General features: G+C 43.6%; 1 protein-coding gene across 1 annotated transcript in view; it reads left to right on the top strand.

Moving 5' to 3' along the window:
- LOC124776371 (serpin B6-like) overlaps positions 1-20,060 on the top strand; it is a 280,271-nt gene that overhangs the window by 252,799 nt on the left and 7,412 nt on the right. The window contains exon 8 of the mRNA XM_047251330.1: positions 13,296-13,440. Coding sequence (XP_047107286.1) covers positions 13,296-13,440 — 145 coding nt within the window. The remainder of the gene's footprint in view (positions 1-13,295; positions 13,441-20,060) is intronic.

Raw genomic sequence — 20,060 nt, forward strand, 5'->3', positions numbered from 1 at the left:
TGTGTAGAAAACATCTCTCTGGTAGAGATTCTAACATGATTATACAATACCATATTTTGTCTACTTGGTCAAAAGCTAACCATGTGCCACTGTGATAAATGACTCACAATAATCTAGTTGAATTCATGTTGTGTTGGCAGAAGAGCCAACACCTTGTGGGTCATTGTCGGAAACAGTTGTCTGTGGAAGACCTCCAATGCAAAAGATAGCAGATAATGCTTGGATGGTGGCAGATGACGTCGTGGAAGACATCTGGTCAACAAAAGGAAAATTACTGAATGAATCTATCACAACCAACCATCGAGCATTCAAGAATGGACCAGCAAAATCGATGTGTAAGCGTTGCTAAGGGAAAGTGGCTCTTGGCCATGCAAAGAATTTCCATGGTGTTGCTGATTGTTGTTCGGCACACACCATGCAAGAAGAGCACATAGTCGTAATTGCGGCATCGATTCCGAACCAAGTACAGTGCTGACAAGCAAGTTGTTTCGTTCTCACTGTACCCCAATGTCCTTAGTGGAGAAGCTTTAAGACAGAGGACTGTAATGAACGTGGGACCACAACCCTGGACTGATCATTATCAGAACGCAACAGCAAAACACCACGTCGTACAAAAAGTCTCTCCTTGTGAGCAAAAAACCAGTGAATCAACAGGTCCCCGATCCGTGACTTTGACAAGGGCCATTGTGTAGCAACAAAATGCAGAATGGTAGCAAGGACAGGGTCGGCAGTTGTGGCCGTAGCTACATGCCGAAAATCAATTGGAAACGATTCGATCACGTCATCGGTTTCCGCATCAATGAACATGCAAGCAAGTTCAGAGGAATCGAATGCCCTATCCTCAGCAACAGGCAAACAGGACAACACATCGGTGTTTCCGTGTTTAGCAGTGGACCGATACAAGATATCGTAGCAGTACTATGAGAGGAAAATAGACCAGCGAATGAATTTCTGTGCTGTACGTGGAGGTACAGGCTTGTTCGGATGAAAAAGCGATGTCAAAGGTTAGTGGTCTGTGATTATGGTAAAGGGACGACCATACAAGAAGTCATGAAGCTTTGTAACACCAAATCGAATATGAGAGCCAATGCTTCTTTCTCGATCTGTGAATTATTTCTTTGCGCAGACAAGAGCAATTTGGACGCAAAGGCAATAGGGTGATCGTGCGAGCCATCTTTGTGCGCAAGCACAGCACCAATCCCGAAATCCGATGCATCCACCATCAACAAATGGGGCTTCCGGGGCTCGAATGGTGTAAGGAAAGTATTGGAAAGCAACGCCAATTTCAACCGGCAAAAGGCGCGTTCACATTCCAGATGAACGGAACACCCTTACGGCGTAAGCGATGAAGCGGAGCTGAAATGGAAGAGGCATGCGGCACATATCTGTGATAATAGTTGATTTTTCCCGGCACACTCTGGAGCTGCTTCAAATTCTGCAGCGAAGGCAAGTCTTGTATGGCACGGAGGTGCATGGGAATGGGATGTATGCCTTGGGCATTGAGTACATGTACCAGGTATGGCAAGTCACTAGCAAAAAGCACACATTTGCCCTTCCGTAAGCGAAGACCATTGTGTCGCAAGACCTGAAATAATGTTCTGAGATTGGCTAAATGTTCTTCTTCCATCTTTCCGGAGATCACAATATCGTCCAGATAGTTTGCTGCAGTAGGGACTGATGCACAAACAGTTTGTAGATATTGCTGAAACAATGCAGGGGCGGGTGCACACCCAAATGGCAGTCGTTTGAATTGATACAAACCAAGATGTGTGTTAACCACCAAAACGCGCTGGGATTCTTCGTCCACCGGTATTTGCCAGTTCGCAACTGCTAGGTCCAACTTCAAAAGATATTTGCACGGGCACAGTTTGTCAAAAAGATCTTCTGGGCGAGGTAAAGGAAAAGTTCCAATCACTAGTTGTGGATTCACTGTTGCCTTGAAGTCCACACAAAGTCTCAATTTTCATGAAGGTTTTGGCAAAATTACTAAGGGTGATGCCCAGAGAGAACCCTGCACACGTTCAATTACACCTTGTGATTCCAAATCGTGTAATGTTTTTGTAAACTCATCACGCAATGCGTGGGGAACATTGTGCGCTCTGAAAAATTTCGGTTGCACATTTACTTTCAGTTCCAATTGTGCTTTATAGTTCTTAGCGCAACCGAGGCCTGGTGCAAAAATGTCTGCAAATTCTTCACATAGACGAGAAACACTGTCTGAAGGCACAGTCTGGTTCACTGATATGACCTGATTTACTATAGACAAGTTAAACAACCGAAATAAATCGAAACCAAACAAGTTCACTGCAGAAGAAGAACGAAGGATGCAAAATGACATAAGTTTTGTTTGTCCTTTGTATGTTGCAAGAAGGCTGCACTGTCCTAACACAGGGATCTCTTGACCTGAATAGCTAGTTAACTTAACATTTGTGGCACGCAATGGAGGTGTGGCCAGCTGTTTGTTAAACAACTGAAATAAATCAAAACTTAACAAGTTCACTGCAGAAGAAGAATGAAGGACGCAAAATGACACAAGTTTTGTTTGTCCTTTGTATGTTGCAAGAAGGCTGCACTGTCCTAACACACAGATCTCTTGACCTGAATAGCTAGTTAACTTAACATTTGCGGCACGCAAAGGAGGTGTGGCCAGCTGTTTGATTGTCTTGATTGATCAGTGAAACTGAAGCTCTGGTATCGAGCTGGAATGGTATCACTTTGCCGTTAATGTCGAAGTCTACAAAAAGTTTATTGTCCTGCTGACGAGAAGAGCGACTGTCTCGTACAATGTGAACTGACACTGGTACAGAATCACTTGCGACTTGACAATGTCAACGCACACTATGTGTGGGACGAACACAGTCACTGTTAGAGAGAGTGGCACTGGGCGGAGTGGAATGAACAACGTGAATTTCCATGGGCGAAGTTTCGCGAGCCTGAGTATCCTTGGTTTGATTCCGATTCTGGCGCAAAGCAAAGGGCCTGGAATGGTTTTGAGTTTCTGATCTGAGCTTTTTCTGGCAAACACTCTGAACATGTCCTTTTTTATTACAGTAAAAGCAAATAGCTTGACGTGACGGGCAATTCTCACGCGAATGTTTAGTAGCGCACCGCGGGCATGATTTGAGGACTGCATTTGCTTGTCGGTGTGGCACACGTGGCTGTGACCCTGGCGGCAGTGGCGCGGCTGGGCACGAGGGCTGTTTACTGCTCCGTGCAGCTCGCCCGGCAGCCCGGTTAACCTGACACACAGCTGGCGAAGTTTCAAATGAATCCTGAGCAAAGTCAAGTGTGTCCTGCCGATCCAATATGTCCATCACTTGTTGAAGGGAGGGATTGACTAGTTTCAAAATCTGTTCCCTTATACAAACATCAGAAACGTTCTGTGCAATTGTGTCACGTACCATAGTATCTGAATATGGGAGTCCACATTGACACTCAAAAGCACAGTCCCTAGTAAGGCCTTGCTAGGTTGCAACCCACTCTCGATTAGTTTGACCTGCCATACATTTTGTATGAAAGAAGGTATACCATTTCGCAACTAGATTGACTGATTCTTTGAAATATGCATGTAATGCAGACAAAATTTCTTCGTACGACAGAGTTGCTACGTCGCGTCAGGGAAATAACTTGACTATCACACGATAGGTGTGCACACCAACGGACGACAAAAGAAAAGGCTGCCGCTCATTACCTTGAATTCTGTAGGTGGCGAGATGAAATCCAAATTGGCGTGACCACTCCATCCAGCTTTCCAGTGCAGCATCAAAATGTCTGAAGGTCGGTGCAACTGCATTTTGTGGCTGCGTTAGTGGTGGAGCGGCGGCTGCCGCATTGTTTTGCATTGCACGTTGACCCTGGACAAGCTGTCCAAGTGCATCCAGTAATGCCTGGGTCTGCTGATTCTGTAAGCAATAAAATTCGGACAGTACATCTGGAGATTGTGGCGAAGCCATGACAGAAGGAAATCAGGGCAGTATAGATAAGAACACTGTTTGTACACTCGTCGCCAATGTTGTGTTGGCAGAAGAGCCAACTCCGTGTTACTAGTGGGGGCCAAAATGCACGCGTTTTAGCTCACGCAGGCTGACGTGAGGAGGGAAGGACTCTACTGACGTGAGGTCTGGAACATGACAAGGAATTAGAATTCAGAAAGAAGACATAATTAGTTTGATATGTAACTTTAATCCATTAATGATGAACATTGCTCTTGACGGTACATGATTCACAATATTGTCTGTTCAGAATACATTCTTTAAGAATATGGCGCCTTGCTAGGTCGTAGCAAATGAAGTAGCTGAAGGCTATGCTAAACTGTCGTCCCTGCAAATGAGAGTGTATGTAGACAGTGAACCATCGCTAGCGAAGTCGGCTGTACAACTGGAACAAGTGCTAGGGAGTCTCTCTCGACTAGACTTGCCGTGTGGCGGCGCTCGGTCTGCAATCACTGATAGTGGTGACATGCGGGTCCGATGTATACCAACGGACCGCGGCCGATTTAAAGGCTACCACCCAGCAAGTGTGGTGTCTGGCGGTGACACCACAATTTGCACCAGTGATCAGTACAGCATGAGCACTGTGGCTACATTTGGACCTCACTTGTCTAGCCTCAGAAGAAAATAACTGATATGGACATATCATACCAGTTATGACCCTAGATTAATCTCAGGAATCACAAATGTGATGTTACTGGTATCATACTGTGGTAACTCACATGATACTGAGCCTACATTGGACACTAAAATTTGGTGAATAGGAATGATTTAGCGGGAATTTATGGAAAAATTAATTGATTTCTTTGTTTTCTGGGTGCCAGGCTTAATCATCATTAATCAAACCAAAAGTTGCCTTTTCAATGGATGTGTGAAAAACACTGAAACACATATTCTAATACCAAAACAGCTGACTGTAACCTCACCAAAATATTGATTTGGTCATCAGCAGTGTAGAGTGTGCTCTCTGTGGGTATCAATCTGCAGTGGCATGTGTCTTGGACTGTTGTTTTGTCCTTATCCTCCGTGAGTGGACAGTGTGAAGAACGGTTGACAGTAGCCCACAGGTGAATGGCCTATTGGATGATCAGCACCACAGGCAAGGGCCAAGCAGCCAGTGTGTTTACCATTCAGGTGGTAGCATTCCAAGGGATTAGCTCTTTGACCAGTCTTAAGTTTTGCATATGGCCACATTGCAAAGGATGCAACCAAGAAATCAGTTTTGAACTGAATAATGGTGTTCATGAGAGGCACTCAGTGGCAACAGTGTTGAAACTTGGATCAGAACAGTAATCAGACTGCAAAAGCAGCATCATGAAAGAGACAGAATACTGGCTTCAGAAAAGCAGAGTCAAATACTCATGAGAATAAGCATCAGTCTGGAATGAAACTCACTAAAGACTAGAATAGAAATCAGAACAACATGGAGTAGATTGAAATCATCATGGATTTGTGACAGCAAATCCTGACTACTGAGTCTTGAGATGATGTCTCAACATAAAGTCTCCCCAAAGAATGATCTTGAAGCCTCACTCCTCTTCAAGTGTCTCCAATGGAAATGTCAATGAATGTGATCACTGACTCTCTTTACTTTCCCAAAATGATACCTGCACTCTCCAGCTCTCTTATTATTGGCTGATGATATATCAGTACCAGCCAGTTGATGATTCCTCCTGGACAGTTCTGTGGGTTTAATTTGTTGCCTACATAATAGTGACCCCAGGAAAAAAAATAAAAGCTCTCACAACTTAATATTGTGTGGCAGTTTTGCCAAAGATGGAAGAAGCTAACAAAATTCTGCAAGCAACAAATGACAAGATACAACAGCTAAAGCAAGAGATTGGGCTTTTGGAGCTTGCAACACCAAAGAATGATAGCAAAATGAAATCCATGATTTTTACCAACTCCTGTAGTAGCAGCCACACCACGAGCATACTCCCATGCCAAAGATTTTTCGTGCACAAATGCGCCGTTATCAACCGCACCACAGTTGCAGTTAAGAGCACCTCCGTTCACACCTACACAACCAGACGTATGGTTCGTGATAACAGTGAATATCTTCAAGTATCAATGCATAACTGAAGACCATGAAAAATTCACTCTCACAATTAGCAACCTGGGTCAGAGAGCAACAGCGATAGTCTCTGATACAATCATACATCCGCTGCTCCAACAATCATACACCACACTTAAAATGGCGTTGATCGCTCACTGCATGAAATTACCTGAACAGTGAATTTCCCAGGTAAGGTATCAGTAGAAACAGGGGGACAAAAGTCCATCTGAATTTTGGAGACATTTACACACTATAGTTGATGCAAGCATGATATCCAGTGAATTGTTACTGCATGTCTGGAGACAGCAGCTTCCTCACCAAGTTCAACTGATGATGACTGCATATGAAGGACAGTCTCTTGACAAGCAGCTGCAAATAGCTGACAGAACTTTCACTACTCTACAGTTGACACTCGTAGCATCTGTAGCAACATCATCTGCCACCTCTGCAGTGGAAGCCAATGATGACTCATCGGAATAGATAGAAGAATCGAAGTTAAGCTGTGCAGCCACAGGTTACAGAAAAAACCAGGCATCACTGATGGGATCAGGAAACTGCAAGATGTGATGGAAAATATGGCTACTTGACTACATAACTGGGAGCTGCAGACATCCACCAGGTCCACCAGTAACAAGAAGAGGTCACATTCCAAACAGGATCAAGCTCACATCGACAATTTTCGCTGGTATCACAGACGATTCGGGCCACAAGCTACAAGAGGCACAAAATCTTGTGGATACCAAAGTGGTGAGGGCAGCCTGCTCTAGGCACCACGGGCTGTGGCATTCATGAACACTGCCATATACAAACGGGGAACCAGCTGACAGTTGCAGGCAGCAACATGCACAGTCAAGGTAACGTACTTGAAGGCCTCCTGTATGCTGTATCTTTATGCCACTCTGCATCGCCCTGGGAGTATAAGCTAACATCACACAGATTACAAATGGTTGATAGACTCTCAGCAGGCCTCAACACCGGCTCAGAAGTGAGTACCTTGCTGACCCCAAGTTTTGTAAAGAAGGACACATGGGAGCCTTTGAAACTGATAGCAGTTAACAATTCAAGTATAAACACATACGGTTATAAAGAGCTCATGATAGATATTGGTTTATCTACCCATTACAAGTGGAATTTTGTAGTGGCAGATATTTTACAGCCGATCTTAAAAAGCACAGATTTCTTGTCTCATTTTGCACTCACCATGGACTTGGCAAATAACTGTCTTACTACCAGATCAAATAGGGGCATAATAAAAGGTTTTCAATGCAGTGTGGCAGAGGCTGTATTAGGATTAGTCAGCAGCTCAGCTATACAGTCTCCCCAAGAAGACATGAAGACTCCAATAATTAAGCATAATACAGAGCGTTATATACACACCAGCCCATGTCTGCCAGTGTCAAGATGCATCCAAAGATTAGCCCCTGAGTGATTAGTGGAGACAAAAGCAATACTTTAGGAGATGCTCCAGGCTGGAGTAATAAGAAGTTCTGACAGTTCTTGGACATCCCCTCTCCACCTAGTATGCAAGAAAGATGGCACATGGCATCCCTGTGGTGACTACCACCGATTGAACGTGATAACAATCCCAGACAAATACCCTATACCAAACATTCAAGGGGTTACCTATGCTCTAGCGGGTGTGTATTATCAGTACTTGATTGTCATAAGGCATATAGTCAGATTCCTGTGGATCTGGCTGACGTGGCAAAGATGGCAGTGATCACACCCTCTGGGTTATTCAAATTTCTATTTATGGGATTTGGACTCAAAAATGCGGCCCAAACTTGGAAAAGATTCATTGATGAAGTGGTCTAGGGATTACCTTTCTGTTATGCATATCTGGATGATATTTCGGTATTCTCAGAGGATATGCAATCACATGATAGTCACATTCAGGAGGTATGACAAAGGCTCGATAAATGTGGAGTAGTGTTAAATGAATGCAAATGCATCATGGTCAAGAGTCAAGTAACTTTTCTCGGATATATAGTCTCAGCCAATTGTATACAGCCATTACCAGAGAAGATCGACATGTTGCAAAACCTACCCAAACTCACAGACTACAAACAACTTAAGCGTTATTTCAGTGTGGTAAATTTTTAGCAGCATCATTTACCAATTACCGCCAAAACACAGAAACCACTTACAAATGCACTGGCTGGCAAGAATACCACAGGAAAGGGAAAGTTGCAATGGATACCAGAAATGACCAAAGCTTTTGGCGACTTACAACAAAGCTTAGAGGAGGCAGTGTTACTCGTACACTCCATACCTGCAGCACCGTTGAGTATTGTTATAGACGCCAGCCAGGTCGCAATTGGTGCAGCCTTGCAACAACAGATTGATGGACACTGGCAACCTGTTAGTTTCTTCTCAAAAAAGCTGCAACTCTGACAGACTAAATGGAGTGCATATGACAGATAGTTGTTGGCAATATATGAAAGTGTTAAATATTTCCACCCATATATTGAAGCCAGGGCAGTAACAATTTTCACTGATCATAAACCTATAGTGTCAGCTTTCAGCAACATCAACAATAATTGCTTGCCAAGGCAGTTCTGACACATAGACTTTGTTAGTCAATTCATCACAGATATAAGGCACATCAGAGGTGCAGAGAATGTGGTTGCAGATTACTTTTCTCATGTCTGCAGTGTGATCAGCACAATAAACTATGAAGAACTCATGACACCACAGGAAGCAGATCTGGATCTACAGATGTTATTGACAGACCATACAACAGGGTTACACTTACAGCCGATACTCATCCCAGGAAGAAGTCTTAAGTTATGGTGCGATATATCACAGCAGAAGCCAGGCCCTTACATTCCACAACAATTTTGTAAGGCGGCATCTGACAGTGTTCATGGCCTGGCACACCCAGGGGCAAATGCCACAATCAGGTTACTGACAGAACGTTTTGTCTGGCCATCAACTAAAAAGGACGCCAGCGAATAGACTCACACATGCCTACAATGTCAGCGCTGCAAATTAGGATGACACACTCACACGGAAATTGGGAATTTCATAGGACCATCAGCAAGATTTGCCCATGTCCATGTGGATGTAGTGGTCCACTCCTAGTTTCTGATGGCTCTAAATACTTGTTAACAGTAGTAGACAGATGCACGAGATGGGCGGAGGCCACTTTGATCACTGACATAGCGGCAGAAACTGTTGCAAAGGCATTTGTCTCTCGATGGCTAGCTCACTTTAGGTGCCCCCTGCATATCACAACATATCGAGGCCACCAGTTTGAGTCTAGTCTGTTCAATGAGCTAGCTAATTTATTTGGGTTCCAGCACCACCATACAACAAGCTACTATCCAGCAAACAGTGGTATGGTGGAGAGATGGCACAGGATGTTGAAGGCAGCTCTCATGTGTCATCAGAGAAGCTGAACATAAGCATTTCCATTGGTTCTCCTTGGATTACAAACCACATACAAGACAGACATCAGTGCCTCAGTGGTGGAATTGGTGGATGGGGAACCATTGAGAATCCTGACAGATTACCTAACTGTCAACGCATCACCAATGCCAACAAACCTCTCATCATTGATACATGAAATCTGTGAGCATGTGGAAACAAAGAGAAGGCCTACAGTATCTAGACATGGTGAGCAATCAGTTCTTGTGCATAAGGTGTTGGCAGACTGTACACATGTTATGCTCCGCACAGATTCAGTCAGAGCGCCACTACAACCTCCATATACTGGACCTTATCGAATAGTATGATGCAACACCCATACTATGGACCTCTCACAGAATGACAGAACTATTAGTGTGTCCATAGAGAAGGTAAAACCCACATGAGTCTTACCAGAACTGGAGTATTATGACACTCAACAGGATGAGAAGGACCAAAGTTTGGAACTCATTACACATGATACGGCAGAAGAACCAATGGCAAGAGGACATGGAACCACAACACAACAGCCCACACCAGCTCCCTCATCCTCACAGCAACAAGTCATCCATACAAGAGCAGGGAGACAAGTCTAGTTTAAGTACGCATTTATCCTGGGTGCTCTGCACTTTAAGGGGGGAGGGGGGGGGGGGCTGTGTGGGAATGTGGGAGTAGCCAGTGATGCATGCTTTGTTACTCCATGTAAGTGCAATGGACGTTAGATATAATTATTTACTCTTTGACTGTTAATTCAGTTAGTTTTCTTTTCCAAGTTGGAAAAATAAAGTATTTTGTGCAAAGCTGTATGTGGGTTTAATTTGTTGCCCACAGATGTGTTTCAGTTTTTTCTGAAACTTCTGAAAAATTTCCAGTTGGGAATGTGTAATAGATTAATAATTATATTTGTGGTGATAGACATGATTACATGTGGTGTTCTATGCAAAAACTAGTCGTGTCTAGACTTTTGAATTTATAATGAATTTTTACACACAGTAGAAAGCTGAAAGCTGCTAATTTATAAACCTCAACATCTATATTCCTGCATTTAAATGGTACTCATGCAGACACAGTACATCAATTACATTTCTACATCTGAAAGCAGCATTTGCAGCTAGGACCATCAACAATGTCACAGGTTCTAGGAGTATTCCTAGTGGGAGATGCATCACTTAAGTGATCTTATAAACAATAAGCAACACCATAAAAGTTAAATGATTCACAGGACTTTAATAATGATATGCTTAGAATAGGAGATAAAGCATCATGTGTCATAAGAACAAACAATTTACATCAGTCTCTCTTATAAGTAAGCACAAACACTTATATTCCTTGAAATGAATGGTGTTGTGCATAAACAAATAATAAATCCACATGAAAAATTCTATATCAAACCATATCCAATTCCTTTATCAGCTAAGAAAGGTGCCCAAACTGAAACCAAAGGAATGGAAAGATGAGGCATTATTGAAACTTCAGATGTCTGCTATGAAAACGTATTAGTAGTGATTAAAAAGCGGGATGGATCAGTCCATTTGGTATTAGGTACAAGAACCTTAAATAAAATAACAAACTGAATATTTAATTTAGTGACATATATCCCAAACTGTGATCTGGGATGCAGATTTTACAACTCATAGATAGTAATAATACCACAGCACACTATCCCGTTGGCATTATGAGTTACATGTTATCTGATCATGAGAGAAACTATGGAACAACAGAAAAAGAAGCTCTGGCAATGGTATGGTCATTCAAGAAATTTAAATAGATATTTTATGGGAATCAAACAGTAGTGAACACCAATTAGAGTGCATTATAATTCCCATTGAGAAGTAGACTGTTTTACAGCAGACTTACTCAGTGGGGTTTCTTCTTACTAGAATTTAATTTTTCTATTGTTTATGTCAAAGAACAAGACAATATGGTGCCACATGTATTATCTCAGCTCCTATTAGTGAAACCAGCTTGTCAAGATGTAAATGAATTATGGTACTTTGCTATTTATTTTCTGAAAGTTGGCAAATTTGAAAAAGACATCAAATGTTTTTGCAACAGTCTCTCTCATCTCCTAAGTGTGTGTATAAATTTCTAAGGTACCAAACTGCTGAGGTCATCAGTCTCATTTCCTACGTGAAGATGATTTAACAAAGTCTATTTAGAACAACTTCAAAATTATCATTTTCAGGAAGTTATATGAGGATGGTTTGATAATTTTTTATCCAATAATAGTTTGCAGCTCGTGGTCGTGCGGTAGCGTTCTCGCTTCTCACGCCCGGGTTCCCGGGTTCGATTCCCGGCGGGGTCAGGAATTTTCTCTGCCTCGTGATGACTGGGTGTTGTGTGATGTCCGTAGGTTAGTTAGGTTTAAGTAGTTCTAAGTTCTAGGGGACTGATGACCATAGCTGTTAAGTCCCATAGTGCTCAGAGCCATTTGATTTTTATCCAATAATACCGTAAGGTGTTTGGGATTTTGTGGATATGGATATCTTGGTCCCCTGTGTTATGGCTGGGTAGGAATGGCATAAATTTTTGTGGTAGTTACTTGTTGGTCTAAATTGGTGAAACTGTATCTTTTAAAAACAGCTAATGCTAATATTGTAACTGATAAACTGAGTTATCATAAGTTTAAGAAGATAAGTAAACCCAGAAAGTTATTGTCTGACAATGGATCTCAGCTCACTGCTAAGTAGTCCAAAGAATTTTTAGCACAGGAAAATGTAAACCATACATTGTTTTCCAAATACCATCTGCATGCATATCCAGAAGAGAGAAGTGTGCATGAACTAGAGAAACCCTGTAGAACCTGTTGTGCAAATGAGCATTTCAAGGGGGTGAAAATTGATTGAGAAATTTGAGAGGATGCTGAATGAATTGCCCCATTCAGTTATATAATTGGCTCCTATGGAGGTAGTAGAATACCTCAGAGTACTCCTTTCCTGTGTACTTCCATAGACTTGCAAGACAACAATGCAAACAAGCAAAAATATAAGAATTTCTATAAAGCTATTAGTACAAGCTTAGCTACTGCTCAAACTGTATGTTTTGTCTCACATGTCCATAATTAAAGTTCATCAGTATTTAGAAATATAAGAATTATTTTATTAAGTGGAAGTCAGAAGAATAATGAAACTCTAAAATCACTTTTAATGTGGCTTTTACTGTTGATGGATATTAAACAGTTGTTGGTTTTGAAAACTAAGAGAGGAGAAGTGACATATTGAAAAGCAAGTAGTCATGATTTTAGTTTTTAGTCCAATGCTCAGATATGTCTTTCAGCATTCCATTAATGTTAGCAGAAGTGACTGTCAAACTGTAGAGAATACTGAAAAACAAATACTCACTATTTTATTTCTGACATCAATGCTCAGAAACAGCTTTCGGCTTCCCAGTAGTGGTAGCAGTAGTGACTGACCAGCTGTAGAGAACAATACCTATTACAAAGCGACAGCATTAGTATGTTTGGTTATTAATGAATTCATTTTCTTTTTCAAAATTTTTGAGTTCAGTTTGGTAAGAAATTATACTTTGTTTCCTCTCCCTCTCATACTTCCACAAAATTAATATAAGTTGCTTCTCCCCTTACCCCTTTCCCCCCCCTCCATCTCCACCTCTACTTCACCTTTTGCCAGCTGAATTCCTGTGTTTTCTCTCGGATGGCTGGATGGTAATTTCAACCCTTCTACCAAATGTGATTTCACTGTCTTACATATTAAGTTCATTGCCTGGTTATTAATATTTACTTTATATTGGTTAGTGGTAAATCTTAGTTGAATTTCTTCACAAAATTATGATAACTTAGATAATAGTTATGTCAAAAATGCATCACTATACATTCTTTTCAGGTGTTGCATTTGTAATGTGCTGTGCAATTATGAATCCACCACCTCCAGTTGTGTTCAAAGCTGACCACCCATTCCTGTTTCTTCTCATAAATAGGGTTCACCAAGCTATCCTTTTTGTTGGAAGAGTTCAGGATTTAGCATCAAGGTAAGGGTTTTTAATGTTATTTTTCTTATTTTGTATCTAAAATAACCAATTGTAGCATTTTATTATTATTTTTTTGTTGCTGTGAGTCTAAAACAACCAAGCTAAATTTTTCTGTGGATGCCACAAGTATTTAGTTGATTTATTGTCATTTTACAGATGTGACTGTTGTCTTTTAAAATTAAAAGTTACTTATAATATTTGTAAAATTGTAATAGTGGCCTGTCCTATGTCAGTGTGTAACATCACATAACAAGATATGTAGGATTAATAAAAATATGGATGTGTGTTGCCTTGAGCAGATGAAAAAGTTAAGCATGAATATAATAGTAATAGTCTTTAAACTCACAATGTGCATCCATTTTGCACTTCAATTTGCAAGCAAATTAAATATTTCTTTTTGAGGTTCAAGAGTTTCAATGATGAACTACATAAATAACACTCAGTGCCTGTTTATTAACATATGGGGATCGAGATGTTACGTACGGCAATATCGAATCCAACATCAAGTATCTACTCATTTATAATGAATTAACTTTATTTTTATCATGTCAGTACAAACACATCCGCTCGAATACAGAGTTCAGAACACACTGAGATCAACAGTTTTCAAAGAAGTTCGTTCTCAAAGATGAGACGGTCGACTCTTGCAGTCGATAACCGCCACAGAGCCCCCGCCGGTAGTGCGGAGCAGGATGATGAGAGGCGTGTGTGCACCCGGCCGGCTGATGGCGCAGGTGTGCGTGACTGATCGTGTTGTGGCAGGTGCTAGTGCGATGCGCAATCGGACCGTTTCTCGATGTCTTAGTAGACGCGACCAGCGGAGGGAAGAAGGTGCAGAAGGTGTCCACAGGTTGACCGTGCCATGCTGCTGATGGCACGGTGGAAGCAGAAGGCGGCAGCGTGTCGGTGGGGAGAACATCGTCGTGCCGAGGCCGTGTGGCACAGTGGGGTTTTGATCCGATCAAAGGCGCGGAGTGCGTCGAAGATGCGATGCGATGTATTGCCAAAGTATTTGCCAGTGAGCACCGCGGTAAGTGCAGCGTGTCCGGTAACAGTTTGTTATTGGCTGTATGACATAAAGGAGCAAGCATGCTGTAGCTTAACAGGTTGCGTAAGAGATGCCAGATGAACAACACTCACGGTAATGACGGAGTTATAGAGGCACTTGATGTCACAGCAGGGGAGAAAACAGCAAGTTGCACATGACTGACCTTGGCAGCGGATGACTTCAGTATAGACGGAAGCATCACCTCAGAGTCCATGAACCCTGTGCATGAGGTATGGCGACAGCAAGAGTTGGTGGAAGGCGGACGTGGTCGGTGAAACCATGGTCAGAGCAGGAAGGCGATGAGACGTAATGTGAACATGAAGAAGTTGAATCGGCAGATGAACTACTGCTGCATGGCGGAGAGGCGACACAGTTTGATGGAACTGGAGCTGCGTGTGTGCTGTCACTGTCGGCACTGCGGTCGAGTCGTAAGGCTGCAAGCTGGTCACGCGAAACTGCTGCACGGTCATGTGTCAGAGCAGAAAGATGCTCACTTGTTGAAGCAGAAATGGCAGATGTGTTGATCGTACATTGCAGAGGTAGCGAAGAGGGCGGCAAAGCAAGTGGCACTGGAATGCGGCTAGTTATGCCGTGGTACAGAAATGAAGTGTCTGCAACTACCAAGGAAAGGTGGCAGCAGCGTAAATAAGTTGCTTGTATCACATCAGTAACGTAGAATTTCCACTTGAGGCGGTATGATGATGACAGTTGTGACATCTGGGACATAGATCCATGTAGCGTGATTGTCAGGGTATTAGTTGTAGCTGGTAGTAATGGCAAAGGATCGTCAGCAGTCGGAGGTGGAACAATGACAGGAGCATCTTGTTGCATGTCGTGCTCGGTCGGTGTCAGCTGCAGCATGTGTAACTGATCTTGTACCAACAAGTTGTATGTCGCAATTTGCTCACATAGCTGTCGCAGTTGTTCAGGCGAAAATGCATCTCGTTGCATGTCATGCTCGGTTGGTGTCAGCTGCAGCATGTGTAACTGATCTTGTACCAACAAGTTGTACGTCGCAATTTGCTCACTTAGCTGTCGCAGTTGTTTAGGCGAAAATGTATGTCGTAAAGCAGTCTGCTGTGTATCACTGAGTAAGAAGGGGTCGAAATCAGAATCTGTCTCTATCAAAGGATAACCTGGTGTACAAGACAAGGTCGGCAGCACAGTATTGACATAACAGTTTGAGTAGAACAGATCGTGTGTGCGACCGCGAATGTGAAACTCAGTACTCAGGGGAGTGAGAACACGTTCACTGTTGTATGAAGCATTGATACGGCTGCAATCGTCTTCTGGGGTGAGTGAACAAGTTGTGGGCGCGGTCAAGTAGTGAACGGCCAGGCGGTAAGCGTGCGTAGTTTTGGCGACTTGTTGACAAGATGCGGGTGTGGTAGCCGTGGCGGGATCATATGTCGCGCAGCTGTTTGTTTTGACTGTGTCGAGGTCAGTGAGCCAGCAGGCGGCAGCCGTGACGTCGCTGTCGGTAGCGGTTGAGCAGAGTCGGTGCAGCTCGGGTGCTGCATAGAGAGAGGCGTGGCATGTCCAGTGTTGCACTGAGAAACAGCTGGCATTGTCGTCGCTGTAACTCTGAAAGACGGGCTGTGCGGAAACCGGGTCGAACGAATTTGCACGCGGCGCAGAAGACACAGTAGCCGTGAAGGGCATTTCTGAATTCGACCAGGCATGCGATTTAGCCGTAGTTCGGAGTTCATGTGAACAGGGATTTGAAACATAGTCCCCATCTGTTGCAGTCCATTGTTTGACATGATTGTCCGATGTCGAAGCACTGCACAAAGTTAATTCATTACACAAAAGCAAGTCAAAATTGTCCAAATTAATCGGTGAAGGAGCACTGCTCTGTCCAGAAGTGAAATTACCAACGCGTTGAGTGGGTTTCGACAGATGACGTGTGCACCTCGGTCGCATTGTCAATGTATGAGAACGTGACAAAAGTTACCAAAAAGCACGATTAACATGAGAGTCGGGAATTTACACACTAATTACACTTCCTGTACACTGCATCCAGATGCGGCACAATGCGAAGTCGATGGACGTAGAAATCTGACAAAGGTTTGCTGCATTGTTTGTCCATGGTGATGTTCCAGTACACTTTTCTGGCATCATAAGTGGCGTTCATGAGCGTCGGCGTCTCACTATGGGCATCGAGATGTTACGTACGGTAATATCGAACCCAACATTAAGTATTCGCTCATTTATAATGAATTAACTTTATTTTGATCATGTTGGTACAAACACATCTGCTCGAATACAGAGTTCGGAACACACTGAGATCAATAGTTTTCAAAGGAGTTCGTTCTCAAAGATGAGGCGGTTGACTCTTGCAGTTGATAACCACCACAAACATAAACGTGAACTTTACACGAGTTATGCTCAGCACATGATGTCTTACAGAAGAATGCTAACTGAAATATCATATTAAAATAATTTTCAAAGTCATTGCTACATAATCACATTTTATCTTTGCCCATTCCTTCAGAGGTTGCATCCTATCACCTGGCAGTAGCTGGCACCCATGACCCACACTGGTTGTCGAAATTCTCATTGCCAGATCTGCACTGCTCACTTGTAACTCAGAAAAACTCTAAAATGCATAGATAGCAGTAATAACAAGTAAATGAACCCAGTTCATGAGTTTGCTGTATTGTATAACATTAAACTTGGACCAAGTGAATGAGGTAAATGTCAATCTGAATTACCACAAGGAATACTCGGCAACATTTCTAAATCAGCTATTGGCATTATTGTTGTAAATCAGCTGCAGATACAAATTGTGTGTTGTATATAAACAGTATTAATTATTAAAGCTTTTGTGTTTTAAAGATGGAGGAAAATAAAGGGAAGAATTTTTTTAGACTTCTTCAAGAAACTCCTCTGTAGTCGAAAAACAACAAAATAGTCAGCTATCTGTAAAGTAAATGAAAAGAAACAATATAATTCTGAGTCTTAATACTCTTGAATATAGAATACTGCTCACCTTGGCAGCCTAGAATGCTAGGAAAACAGCTTGTGACATACTCAGGCAGTGTGGTTTCAAACCATATTATCATTATAACCAATATGAGTCATTTGATAGAATGGCTAATTTGATAGCAGGGTTTCAGAAGTTTGCTGAACATGATGAAAATGCATATGGAAACAGGATACAAATAGCAGTATATGGAATAAACTGTCCCCACTAATATATTTCGACAAATATCATACACGTGCATACAGTACAAGGTATAAGAACAGACTGAATTAACATGGTGGCTCGGATGAGCGACCTGAGTCCCAAAGATTCATGTTGTCTATGGTCGATATGACCTATCGACACCATACAGCCCCCCCCCCCCCCCCCCAACCCCCTCCGCAGTACAGAGTACTACATGTGAGTCTTCAGGGAAGACCATGTGGGTATCGATGCTGTTGGTGGTCGTACGAGCTGGTAGACGCACGACTGGGACCTCCACCCCAACCGGGGCGGGGTGCAGAGGCAAAGCGGCAGGAGGCAGGTCCACCTCGAAGTTGTTGAGCCAGCGAGAATGGACGATGTGGCGGCCAGCCTGAGAGCAGGCAGGTTGAACGGCAGATGGCGGGGTGTAGGTGTGGCAAGCCCGGATGCTAATTGAGCCATCCTGCAAGATGAAGGTGCAGATTGTCGTCAGGTTGCACTCATGAAGGAGGGTGAGGCTATGCACAGCACTGACGTTTAACTGCTCATTGGGTGGTGGGGCTGCAGTGTCTGTGAATAGAATGAGAACTCGGTTGTCGAGAGTGACGATTGAAATGTTGTTCACGCAATATGGGGGTACGTTGCAGAACAGGATGACTACGGGAAAGGGTGTCCCTGTAGTCAATGAGGTAGCAGCAAAACCCGCAAATGGGGTGGGGTGACATGTCTGAGAAACCCGCAAAAGACGACAGGGAGACTTCGAGGGAACAAAACGGCGTGGTGGCCGAGGAGAAACATTGTCGGACTCCATAACGGGGGGGAGACTGGCGGGAGAGTCATTAGGAGAACCAGACTGAGCCAGCAGAGGGATGTCGGGGTCCACAAATGCTGGTTTGAGTCAGTGTAACGAAACACTTTGCTGACTGTCTTTGACGATGATTGTCGAAAGTTGTATCGCCCCACCGGAGGGCTCTAAAGGAGCCAAGATAAGGTGGTTGCACAGGTTGTCGGACCGAATCATCTCTCATACATGGGAGCAAATGTTGAGAGCGGTTGGCACGTAAGTGTCCGTCGGGGAGTGGCTGATAGGTGGGTGCAGGCATGCACGTTTGAAGTGGGAGCGTATGTGACTTATGGAATCTGGGGATGGGGGGGGAAGTCTTCAGGTACTTGAGGCTGAATGAGTTCTCCTGGTAAGATGGGGTTCTCCCCGAAAACGAATTCTGAGATAGTTCCCTGTAAGTCGGGCTTGAAAGTTGAACAAAGGCCGAGCAGTACCCATGGAAGTGCTTCAGACCACAGGCAGTCGTGGCACCTGAGCACCGTTTTTAGAGTGTGGTGCCATTGTTCCACTTACCCGTTGCTTTGTGGGTGGTAGGCTGTGGTGTGAATTTTCTTTATGCCGCAGACCTTACATAAATGGTGAACAGGGAAGACTAAATGTGCCAACCCTGGTCGGTGGTGATGGTGGTCGGACAACCGAAGCTAACAATCCATGAGGAGATAAAACCCTTGGTCACAGTTTCGGCAGTGATGTTAGGTAAGGGGACTGCCTCTACCCAGTGGGACATGCGATCAATTGTGGATAGAATGCATCTGTGCCCTCTGATGGGGGAGGAGGACCAATGTGATCAGTATGAACATGACGAAATCGTCCTGGAGGGATGTCGAATTTGCCCAGTGGTGGGGTCGGGTGGCAGCCAAATTTGTTGTGTTGCCAGGGGTCACAGCTGTGTGCCCAGGTCTGACAGTCGCGTTTTATATTTTTCCAAACGAAATGCTTGGAGACGAGCCATGTAGTTGTGCAGATGCCAGTGTGAGCGAGGTTATGCAACGTATTGAAGGCCTGCTGGTGCCAGGGGTGGGGGGGAGTAATGGGCGTAAGGTACTGGTAAGAAGAGTCGCACCACACCTCGTCCACACACCGGGGAATTTAGCTTTAGTAAACACAAGGGATGTTTGAGGGTCCGTGAGGAGAGCTTGGATTCCTCGTCGGAAGCTTGTGCGGCAGCCATGTTGGATAAGTCAATGATGCGTGAAATAGTATTGATCTGCAAAAAAAATCTGCGGCGATGTTTTCCGTGCCTTTGACATATAGAACGTCAGTTGTGAATTGGGAGACTACATCAAAGTGATGGAAATGTTGAGGGGGGGGGGGGGGGGGGGGGGTCCTCAGGGGAGGTTGCAGAAAGCATCTGCGAGTGAGTGGTTTGTGATCCATGAGGATGGAGAACGAGCGACCCTCCAGATTGGCCTCATAGACTCCAAGAAGTTCTCTATTGAAAGTGGAGTATTTCTTCTGAGCTGTTGACAATTTTTTAGAGAAGAAATGAAGAGGGGAAACCATGGCTGCCTTGCGTTGCTGTAGTACCGCTCCCTCTGCGATGTTACTGGTGTCTGCAG

Source organism: Schistocerca piceifrons, chromosome 2 (genome assembly GCF_021461385.2).
Source record: "Schistocerca piceifrons isolate TAMUIC-IGC-003096 chromosome 2, iqSchPice1.1, whole genome shotgun sequence".
Lineage (NCBI taxonomy): Eukaryota > Metazoa > Arthropoda > Insecta > Orthoptera > Acrididae > Schistocerca > Schistocerca piceifrons.